This window comes from Perca fluviatilis, chromosome 2, assembly GCF_010015445.1.
Source record: "Perca fluviatilis chromosome 2, GENO_Pfluv_1.0, whole genome shotgun sequence".
NCBI lineage: Eukaryota > Metazoa > Chordata > Actinopteri > Perciformes > Percidae > Perca > Perca fluviatilis.
Window position 1 is genome coordinate 27,003,803 of NC_053113.1, and position 12,312 is coordinate 27,016,114.

Genomic DNA, 12,312 nt, shown 5'->3' on the forward strand with positions numbered 1-12,312 from the left:
GTCTTCAGTTTATTTAAAAATGATGAATGTGTGTGGGGTTTTTTTTATTCGGGAGTGATGGGAGTATAGGGCTGGGCGATATATCGATATAAACAAATATATCGATATATTTTTAAATGAGATATGGAATTAGACCATATCGCATATATCGATATAGTTCAAATGTGATCCTTGCTCCCATAGATATGTCGCCGTGAGGTTCTAAACATACGTCAAAACCCGCCGCCATCTTGGAACAGGGGTCCGAAGCATTCAGATCAACGCTAAAGATGCCGGACTTTTGTACTGCTTAATTATGTTCGATAGAGGAAATGAAAAGAACAAACAGCATGGATAACATTTAACAGGTGACAATGTGTTTTATGATTATATATGCCGCCTTCGACCAGCAATCTGAGCTCCGGCGGCAGCGGGAGGCGGAGAGCCCCGTGGCCGGCCGCAGCGTCTCTTCCCCCGGGCAAAAACACAGCTTCGTCTCGCTGCTGCGCCGGTCCCCGCTGATCCAGATCGGACCAGCCAAAGACAGAGTTGTGACCGGTAGGATCTTACACGTAGTCCAGGACGAACTGTATGTCGATATCGGCGGAAAGTTCCACTAAGTTTGCCGGCGGCAGGCGGACGGAAAGAAGCTACAGCGGGGCAGCGACCGTCTGCGGCTGCAGGATGTGGAGCTCAGTGCCCGTTAAAATTACATGTAACGCTTAAATACATACAGAAATAAATAGTGGAGGAATGAGCCTGGACATTTCAGTCTGTTTAAACTTCACCTTGAAGCAGAAACTCTTAGTTCAGAAGGGTGAAGTTTCCGTTTTGAGTCAGATCTGTGAACCGATCATAATAAATTTCTTTGTTTTGTAGTCGATAGTTCATCTTTTAGTTTACTTAAGTGGAAGCAGTATCAAGTGGAAGAATGGGACTATAACCTAGGCTTACAGGCATGAGGCATTACATTGAACAAAGTAGATTATATTAATATCAAAAGCTTAATTGACCTTTGGAACGAATCACAAATAGCCTATGGAGCTTTGATTTCAAAAAAGTTACTCCTGTTATACAGTATTTAGGTTTACATTTTATTGTTATTTGAACAGCTGAGCATTTAATCATGAACCAGGTGAAGAAACCGGTTTATTATTTATTTGATTTTGCAACTGTTTCTATGAAACTACTTGTGACATGTCAAATTTGATTTGGGCTTTGACTGAACATTTGCTCTCACTTCGCGGAAAAAATATCGCGATATATATTGTATATCGATATTCAGCCAAAATATATCGGGATATGACTTTTGGTCCATATCGCCCAGCCCTATGGGAGTATAAGTTATTTGTGTAAGAGCGTGCTAGTAATGTAAAGTAGTACATGCATGTTTGAGAGATGGAGAGGCAGAACGGAGTGATAAAGAGACACATGAGACACAAGAGACAGGCTTACTGTGTGTGTGTGTGTGTGTGTGTGTGTGTGTGTGTGAGAGAGAGAGAGCGAGAGAGCGAGATATGTCTGACACATAAATCCCTGTTGAGACCAGAGTGAAGTAGGTTACAAGCTTTATCGATTTTGATGATGGTAACAGTATGAATGTGTGCGTGTGTGCGTGAGTGTCTGTGTCAATGTGTGCAGGGGAAGGACGGTCTGTACCATCTGTCTCCCATTCCTCTCACTGAGACACTAATAACAGGACTTTACACTTCACTCCACCACACTCATCATTGGCCTGACTACACACACACACACACACACACACACACACACACACACACACACACACACACTGAGATGCAGCAGTCAGGGATTGTGGGACCTCTTCTAATATCTGTGTACATTTCGCTTTCTTTCTCATTTTCTTTTTGTGCTCTCCTTTTCTGCCATGATTTCCCTTCTTTTCCCGCTATCCTTCTTTCACTCCATTTCTATCACTTTTTCTCCTTTTCACTTCTTCTTTTTCCAAATCAATTAAAGCACCGATCAATGATACCTTATTAGACTGCATACTGTTGTTGATAACATACTCCGTAAAAAAGAGGAAACATCAGAATAGGTAACAACCTCATTGAGTGAGAAAAGAGAAACACTGGTAAAAAAGGGAGAAAGAGAAATTAAAAAAGGGAATCCTATCATATTCTCTGCCAGTGTGTACAACCATTTATTAGCATAAATTCCAGGTCACCCACTTTCTCTGGCAAAGAAATGGGTGCCACAGTGGGGAGACGCTTTCTCTGACATAAATCTGAGCTTTCATGAGTAGTGCTAGTGCAGTAGCAGGCGAGTTACTGCAGTGGGCATGTTTTTGAAAAACGGAAGGGATCAGGTCTTTAACTGTCATCTTTTCCATCAAAAATTGTCTATTAGCGAGAATTTGAAAATGTGTTATAATTTGCTAAAGCCAGTTCACACTTGAATTGAGTAAATAATGTTAATTGAGGTGGTCGTCTTCTGGGCTACTCCTATAAAGGTACTAGAATTGTAACTGATCAAACTGTGATGTGTTCAAAATTTATATTATTAATATTAAGGTAGTCTATATCCACGACGTTCCAATTGTGGTATTGTTCAGGTGCCGCTGGAAATTCAGCCGGATGTCTTTCATTTCGGCCGGATGTCCGGTACCTTCCACTTTCTTTATGTTAAACTCTGGTGAATTTATGAAGACTATGGTTGACTGCTCCTCAGATCTCTGCAGGGTAAATCCAGACAGCTAGCCAGACTATCTGTCCAATCTGAGCTTTCTGTTGCACGACTAAAACAACTTTTGAACGTACACGTTCCACCAAAACAAGTTCCTTCCCGTTGCTCTCTCTCTCTCTCTCTAATTCAGATTGCTTTTTTAGCATGAATGTCAGGAAAAACAATATTGCCAAAGCATAAAGAATAATAAAATTCAATAATAAGATGAGAAAAAATGACATATATACAAGTTTACACTGAGTAAACTATAATATATAAATTTATAAAAACCATCAAACAAAAAAAAACAAGACAATAATAATAAAATATAGTGTGTCGATAATTAATTTGTTTATGGTCAATAAAGAAGCAACAACAGTATATTAATATAAGATCGTTGTGTCAAATGTAAGAAAGGAAAAAAAACATGGAAAACGCTTTAAGTAGAGGAGTAAATGAGCAGGTTAGAGTGAGCTGTGAGAAGATGAACGACAGATGTTACGTGTTGTTGTGCTGGTTGTCTCTTAGGCTGTGGCATGCACTCCCATATCAAGCTGCTTCCACAGCGCTGACACTATTTTCTCTAAGTAGATGTTGCATTTTTGTCTGGTCAGAGAGTGTATCAAAATCTGAGTTTACATTTAATTTTCATAAAGAACTTTTGTTCTAATATCTTTATATGTGCTATGTAGCAGGAAGCATGGCTCCACCTCTCTCTCTGTAGACAGTAGTCTTCTCCAGGCAGCCAGGTCTGCCTGTGTCGGCCAGTCTCTTATGGCCAGGCTGTGATCACTGTGTCTCTACATAGTTAATGTCTTTCTCAGTTTCTGATCAGCGCTCAGCTCTCTCTCTCTCTCTCTCTCTCTCTCTCTCTCTCTCCTCCCCCTCTCCCCCGATGACAATAATCATTCCAACCATCCATCTATCCATCCATGCTCCTCTGCTGTTTGGGTAATTTTAAAACAAAACTAAATTGATTCAATATCTCTTACCCTTTCTGTGGTTTTCCAGGCAACTATGGTGAAAGTGGGATGGAAGCGTTCAAGGACATGGCGGCCAAGGAGGGCATCTGTATTGCCCACTCTGGTAAGCTAATCTGGTCAAGACAACCACAGTAAACTAAGCAATTATTGATCCAAATATTACAGAAAATTTGTAGTTGAGTAAGAAATTGCATTGAATTTTAGTGTGTGTGCCGTTTGTGTAAGGGTTTGTTAGTATTTTCACACAAACAGCCATTAGCAGCACTTGCATCTAATGACTTTTTTTACATGTTGTCAAACAAGGACACCATGGTGTCAGCAGTTAAAATGAATTGACCTGTCGTTTCACTTTCCAGACATCTACTAAACAAGAAGACCTATATTTTGTTGTTTTATCACTTTGTAAAGAGCCATTTCACATAGGGGTGGTACGGTTCATGAAAAAACATCCGAACTGTTCGGTCCGCTTGTCTCGGTTCGGAACGTGTGTGTGCCGCACAGTTCGACGCATGCGCAATGTGGCCTCGTGCCTGTCAGGTGCCCCCTATGTGACCTCAGTGTGTTTCCCTTTCGCGCGAAAGAAGAGGTGTGAACAAGTTACCAACAAAACGTACAGCGAAAGACAAAACATTTCCGGCCGTCATGCCAACCTGTATACATTTTAACATCAATGTACGCTGTAACGTTTTTTCACTCGCTGAAGCAGCTGCAGTTTAGATCCTGTCGGGTCACTGCAGCGGCCGGGGCTGCTTAGTTTTCCCCGCGACTGACGTACGCACACACACAAACGCACACAGTGGATGCAGGAAAAAACAGAGAGGAGACGTATACAGGAGGGCCTGACAGCTACGATCGTTATTCTAAGTACAATGATAAGTCCAATAAGTACTTTATCAAACCGTATGTGTGTCCCAGCCCAGGCCAGGATAGGAAATTAACTAACAATGTAAACAGTTTTTATGTTTAACGTATTCTGACTTATTCAAAAGACGGAGCTTTAAGAGTTCCTCTCTTTTTCTTTTAAAGGATACATTTTTGTAAGAGCTACACTGAAGTTGGCAGTTTGATAAATGCAAGTTATTTCAATTGATATTCTGTAATATTTCAATCTTCATGTGCAAAAAAGGCACATAAGTTCCTGTAGATGGCAATACACATTCTCCTTTTTTTTGCCAAATAAATGAAAAGCTTGTTGAAATCACGACAATGTCTTCCCTCTTGCTGTATTAAAATCTCAGCTAGCTTTGCTCAGAGATGGTCTTAATAATGTGCTTAAAGTCAAGTCAAATTCAGTTTGTGCATGATTAGGCTACATGATATAACTATATAATTATTTAATACTGTATCCTACATTGTGAATAATTAAGCTATATACTGTATGCTGAAGTATATTTCTGGAGTGTTAAAGATTAAAAGAAAAAATGACAAGAACCGTACAGAACCGAAAACCGTGACCCTAAAACCGTGATACGAACCAAACCGTGGGTATTGTGAACCGTACCACCCCTAATTTCACACAGTGGGTGTAAGGTGGTTGACACTTGAGCACAATTAAATAATGAAATAGAGAAACTGTGACAAAAGAAAACCCCAAAAGAAACTCAACACTTCACAACACATGAAGCAACAGAGATGCATATCGCACCCGTCACAGACCATGTTTGTATTTGTCTGACATGTTTTCCCTAGGCAAAATCTGGAGCAATGCTGGAGAGCAGAGCTTTGATCGGCTGCTGGAGAGACTGAGGGGCCACCTGCCCAAGGCCAGGGTGGTGGCATGTTTCTGTGAAGGCATGACTGTCCGCAACATCCTCATGGCCATGAGACGCCAGGCACTGGTAGGAGAGTTCCTACTCATCGGCAGGTCAGTGGAGCTACAAAATTCACTTCTACTGTGTTATGTTGAGCAGTGGTATATTGTCGTACATATACAGTACAGGGTTTTCCCCGGGAATATTTTAATATGATTGAGATGTGTCAATGGGTCCTTGATTTCCTCTGTTTTCTCTGTGAGTCTTGCTCAATGTATGGAAATTGAATATGCTCGGATCAGTAAAAACGGTAATTCAGTTGGAATAAAATCTGTTTTGTGGTGTGTTCCATGTTATACAGTATAGCCAGGCAGCTATATTGAAATTGTGTGAGCGACTGGGGATTTCACACACTGGATGTTTTGGAGGGCAGATGGAGAGGCAAAGCTGTGGCTCTGCACTTTTCTCTAAAATAACCCTCTTATGAGAGCCATTGATGATTATGAACACAGTGCTATTAATATAAAAATAAGAGCCCAGCTGGTAAATATCTACTTCAAACTCATTTCAATCAAGTTCTTTTCATAAAATATGCATCCAGGTGGTGATTATCAAACTTCAAGGTAACTTCACCCTGGTCTTTGACTAGCAGTGCTGGTTGCCCCCCAGATAATATTGACCGATTTAGCAATTTGCATCCAAACATTTCCTAACTGACAAAACGTGCAAGTGTTATTTGCTGATTTTATAACATACTGTTTTTGTTATTAATTACCATTAAGCAAATGACTGGTAAACCTAATAGACCATTCACTGTAATTAGCTGAGCTGAGTTAGGCAGATTCAGACATTTCAGGTCATTAATTCAGAGGAGGGTAGGGATGCACCGAATATTCGGCCACCGAAAATTTTCGGCCGAAAATGGCCCAAAAGGGCATTTTCGGTTTTCGGCCGAAATACTTTTATCACCGAAACAATACGGCCGAAAATGTTGTGATGACGCAAACAGAAACCGCGACCTGCACGTGTGTCAGTACCCGATCCGTTCCACCTGCAAAGCGTCTCCTAAGCAAAGAGGTTGAGACGGACCACGGAGTGAAAACAATGAAAAGTACGCTCTTAGAGTCTGTCAGCACACGTTTCACTGAGATCTGTTCGGATCCTCTGCACTTCATCGCGACTGTACTTGATCCGCGTTATAAACACCATTACTTGGATGCGGAAATAAAGCAGGGCGCACGAGAAATGATCCAGGCCGCGATGGATGCGGAGAACCCGCGTGGAGACGGAGACGGAGCAGCGCCCAGCGCAGGAGATCAGAGCGCAGAAAAAAAGACTTGTCTCGCTGCACCAGATGAGGGGCATGCACCCTCGTTGTCTGATATGTTCAGTGAAATCCTGCAAGAAAGTGCCTCAAATAATAATAACAATAGGTAAGCTATTCTGTTCTTAGGCTACTGTATACTGTATGTGACTATCAGATTGTAGCCATATTTCTGCTAGATATTTTTTTAATTAAATTTTAATATTAATTTATACAATTGCAATGCCTTGATTTTAGTAAAGTTAGTACACAGTCATAGCCATAAATGCAATGGTACTAATAATTGGCTTAATTTCTTTCGGTGTTTCGGTTTCGGTTTTCGGTCTTGGTTTCCTCTTTTTTCGGTTTTCGGTTTCGGCCAAGAATTTTCATTTCGGTGCATCACTAGAGGAGGGGGCCTGCTTTTGCTACGGAAGGGTGCAGGAAACCCTGGTGTGTGTACAGTAGTAGCCAGGGCTGATGTTACAACTGGGCAACAAGTAAAGTTTATTCTGTGGCTGGACCATTTCTAACTCTTGTTTGAGCCCACTTTGTTTAAAAAAAAACTCATTTTCAAAGACCATTCAATTTTGAACTGTCTGACTTGTTAATTGAAAAACCGTAGATTGTTGCCATGCCTTTGTAAAATGGTGGAGCAGTAGTCTTTGTATCAGAAACGTAGAGAAGAATACTGAATGTTGTTAAATACCAAAATCGACTGTACATCCAAACCGTATATCAACAGACCTCATTACCCTTTATACACTCACAAAAACACACGGACACACATGCTGTTTTAATTTTTTGGAGGTGGTTTTCACATTACTGTAAGCTTTGTTCTCACTTAGATAAATTCCTCCTACAATTCACTTGCAAAAATAACCATCAGTCCAAATGTGTGTGTGTGTGTGCGCGCTTTTAGCACCTATCCTAGCCAATATGCAGAGAACAAAACTTTGAATAGATTATATGTATGTAATTACCATTAAAATGCCACAAATGTAATCCTACTGTAATTCTACTCTTCCCGCAGTGATCTGCGCTGTGTAACTAAATCGTAGCCAGCATCATTTTTGTTGTCATTGCCACCATGATGCTCATTATCATCACGCTCATCCTACTCATCATCTTCCATCTACTACATCATCATCGTTGTCATCCCGCTGAGAGTGAGGTAAAGTATTAAACCATACTAAACATTTATACAAGCTTTATATGGGTTTGCCTTGCTATTATATTATAGATGAAAGTGAAAGGAGAGAGTGAAAGATCATAAAACCAAGATATGTTTCCTGTCCTCATGGAATCAAAGTCATAGCTTTGATAACCTGTCATGGGTTAAGTTGTTTTTAAGTTGTGACTATTTACAATACAGAGGGTTTGATCTGTTTTGAATGGTGGCTCAAAGCTACGAAACTGACGAGAAGCCCACAACAGTGCTCTCTCATATTCACAGTTTATTTTGTTTGTTCGCTCCCTGGCGTTTCAAAGAATACTGCAACAAACAATGTGTTGAGCATAAACACCTCTGTACATGCTCGTAGCTCACACACCATCTGCGGAAGCTTGCGCCACGGTGTTACGCGTGAGTATAACCAAGGCTTAAATGAGACCTATTTTATACTGTTTTCAGATTCATACTTGTATTTTGTGATTCTACTAGAACGTGTTTGCATGCCAGCGCGCTTCCGCATTTTCCGAGTCTCTGGAATCTCTGCTGTTGTTGCACTTCGAGCTTGAGACTGACTGCAACAAAGCAGGACTTTGTACAATGAAAAATCACCAATAAAGGCTTCTAAACCAAAAACTACCCAACCGGATAGGTTTCCTTGCGGAGAAATTAACAACATTAGCAGCCAAGATTGCAGGTTTCCCTGGCGTTAGCATGCAGTTACTTGTAGTTAGTAGTGGATTGTAAAGGAAAAAGCAGCACTTTCTACCGTCAAAAATCACAGATTAAAGCTTCTGAACCAAATACTACCCAACCAGATATGTTGCAGCAGTAACATGACCCAAAATTGGGGGAGAAATTAACAACAGTGGCAGCCAAGATTACAACTTTCCCTGATTTAGCATGTAGCTAGTCCTATGTAAACACAGCAGTAGCCTAAAAACTGCAGTCAGCTGCCTGGACCAATCATAGAAACCTTGCTCTGTGTTACGTGACACCGAGCCAAGAGTAGAACATTTTTTTCAAAGCGGAGCATTCAGAACATTGGGAAATCTGAGGTTTTTCTGAAAATCTGACATTGTAGCATATAGATTTGACAGAAAATATGGAAAAGCATAATAGGTTCCCTTTAACTCCTCCCCAGTAAAATTAGCAGTGACAACTACTGGGAGTCACAGGAAATTGGACACATACAGTGCCTTGCGAAAGTATTCGGCCCCCTTGAACGTTTCGACCTTTTGCCACATTTCAGGCCTCAAACATAAAGATATAAAACTGTAATTTTTTGTGAAGAATCAACAACAAGTGGGTCCCAATTATGAAGTGGAACGAAATTCATTGGCTATTTCAAACTTTTTTAACAAATAAAAAACTGAAAAAGTGGGCGTGCAAAATTATTCAGCCCCTTTACTTTCAGTGCAGCAAACTCTCTCCAGAAGTTCAGTGAGGATCTCTGAATGATCCAATGTTGACCTAAATGACTAATGATGATAAATAGAATCCAGCTGTGTGTAATCAAGTCTCCGTATAAATGCACCTGCTCTGTGATAGTGTCAGAGGTCCGTGTAAAGCGCAGAGAGCATCATGAAGAACAAGGAACACACCAGGCAGGTCCGGAGATACTGTTGTGGAGAAGTTTAAAGCCGGGATTGGATACAAAAAGATTTCCCAAGCTTTAAACATCCCAAGGAGCACTGTGCAAGCGATAATATTGAAATGGAAGGAGTATCAGACCACTACAAATCTACGAAGACCCGGCCGTCCCTCTAAACTTTCAGCTCATACAATGAGAAGACTGATCAGAGATGCAGCCAAGAGGCCCATGATCACTCTGGATGAAATGCAGAGATCTACAGCTGAGGTGGGAGACTCTGTCCATAGGACAACAATCCATCGTATACTGCACAAATCTGGCCTTTATGGAAGAGTGGCAAGAAGAAAGCCAGTTCTTAAAGATATTCATAAAAAGTGTCGTTTAAAGTTTGCCAAAAGCCACCTGGGAGACACACCAAACATGTGGAAGAAGGTGCTGTGGTCAGATGAAACCAAAATCGAACTTTTTGGCAACAATGCAAAACGTTATGTTTGGCGTAAAAGCAACACAGCTCATCACCCTGAACACACCATCCCCACTGTCAAACATGGTGGTGGCAGCATCATGGTTTGGGCCTGCTTTTCTTCAGCAGGGACAGGGAAGATGGTTAAAATTGATGGGAAGATGGATGGAGCCAAATACAGGACCATTCTGGAAGAAAACCTGATGGAGTCTGCAAAAGACCTGAGACTGGGACGGAGATTTGTCTTCCAACAAGACAATGATCCAAAACATAAAGCAAAATCTACAATGGAATGGTTCACAAATAAACATATCCAGGTGTTAGAATGGCCAAGTCAAAGTCCAGACCTGAATCCAATCGAGAATCTATGGAAAGAACTGAAAACTGCTGTTCACAAACGCTCTCCATCCAACCTCACTGAGCTCGAGCTGTTTTGCAAGGAGGAATGGGCAAAAATGTCAGTCTCTCGATGTGCAAAACTGATAGAGACATACCCCAAGGCTTAACAGCTGTAATCGCTATAGTATTAGTAAAGAGTATTAACTTAAGGGGGCTGAATAATTTTGCACGCCCAATATTTCAGTTTTTTATTTGTTTAAAAGGTTTGAAATATCCAATAAATTTCGTTCCACTTCATGATTGTGTCCCACTTGTTGTTGATTCTTCACAAAAAATTACAGTTTTATATCTTTATGTTTGAGGCCTGAAATGTGGCAAAAGGTCGAAAAGTTCAAGGGGGCCGAATACTTTCGCAAGGCACTGTACATGTGAATAATAGATACAAAAGAAAGATGAATAAGATGAAAAGACCAATTATGATACACCACATTGGCTCTGAAATTCGGCATAGCAATTTGCAGTTTATTCCATGTTAACAAATAAAATAAATTAAATTAATCAATGGATTCCAGCAGTTTCCTTAAATTATACAACCCCATCTTGATACTAGAGGTGTGAATCTTCACTGATGTTTCGATTATGATTATCAGGTCTTCGATTCGATATCTCGATGCATCACGATGCTTTAAAATACATTTTTCTATTAAAGCCATATAGGATATTTGACTTGACAAACTTGCATTGCATAGTTACACCTCTTCAGCTTCGTTATTCCACTTAGAACTTCTCCAAGCTAACTAGTGTGTCTCGATGTTTCTCAGTGTTTTCTTTTCTCTTCTTGATTTGCGATTCTCTCCACTCTCTCCGTGTCTCCGCTCAGACGTTTTGCGCGTGTGTGTGTGTGAAACGGGCTAGCTAGGCTACTGAGAATGTTATTTTTCATTTGAATGTTATGCCGCGGCCAGAAAATTAACGAGCGGCATTGTTGCGTTATAATCGATTATGGTGGGTCACTGCATCGATGCAGCATCGTCCATGTCCGCATCCCGATGCATCGATTATTTGATTAATTTCAACACCTCTACTTGATACCAGTTGAACAGTCCTCCTAATTTAAAACTGAATGGCCACTTTTCAAGAGATCACACCATTTGGCTTTCCACATGTGTGAAGAAAATTATTTTCTAATGCTGAATATAGACTCTAATGGCTTGTTAAAATTGACATTTTTTTACAGTATATCTTGTAGTCCTCGGTCTATGGCCAGTCTGTCTTGATTAGATCGGTTAATTGAATATCAGCCTTCGTTAGCGTCAGTATCATAACGGACTGTAGTTGTAAATTGGAGATGGTCATGGGTGGCTGCCCTGCTCAATGGAGGTCTGTGGAAGGAACTTCTGATTAGCTAAGTTGGGCAGAACACCAATATAATTATATTACCACAAGGGCACACAGAAGATTATTTAGATAAGTATGGTCATTAATAAAATAGACTACTACAAGATCTTCAGATTGCATTTGCAGATTTGCATTAGAGATGGGCAGTGTGCTTGGTTTGATTTCTCACTGAATCCTGTCTGTCTGTAGTACCGCCTCTAACATTGCCTGGATGTGATGTGTCTTGATATGGATCTTGTATCTTTTTTTGAATTGGTCAAGTCACTGTGTGATGAATACTCAGTTGGTTAGTAAATTTATTTGAGCTTGATACATCTTCCACCCAGACTGCAGGCAAAAGTGGCCCAAATACGATTTTCAAATCAGATTCAGGCCACTTCAATTAGGGCTTTGACTCAGAATTTCTTATTCGAATATAATTCGAATATTTAAAAAAATAATGATATTCGAACGAATATTAGACAGACCTTAATATTCAAACCTGTTATGGGCATTATTTTTGGTAAATATGTTTGCTTGTAAACGTTGTTTTCAATTCAGATTCCGAGGCTTTTTCACGCATTTCAAAATGTAACCACACGTTGCGGCGACGCACGTCGCTCGGCCGTAGCTTGCATTTCCCCCGACTCATTTCCTGGTTCTCCTT

General features: G+C 40.5%; 1 protein-coding gene across 5 annotated transcripts in view; it reads left to right on the forward strand.

Annotated features, from left to right (window-relative positions):
* The window catches only part of grm5b (glutamate receptor, metabotropic 5b), a 93,893-nt gene that overhangs the window by 23,977 nt on the left and 57,604 nt on the right, over nucleotides 1-12,312 (forward strand). For all 5 annotated transcript variants that reach the window (XM_039826185.1, XM_039826166.1, XM_039826176.1 and 2 more), the window contains 2 exons: nucleotides 3,676-3,750; nucleotides 5,337-5,511. In XM_039826185.1, the coding sequence (XP_039682119.1) occupies nucleotides 3,676-3,750; nucleotides 5,337-5,511 (250 nt within the window). The remainder of the gene's footprint in view (nucleotides 1-3,675; nucleotides 3,751-5,336; nucleotides 5,512-12,312) is intronic.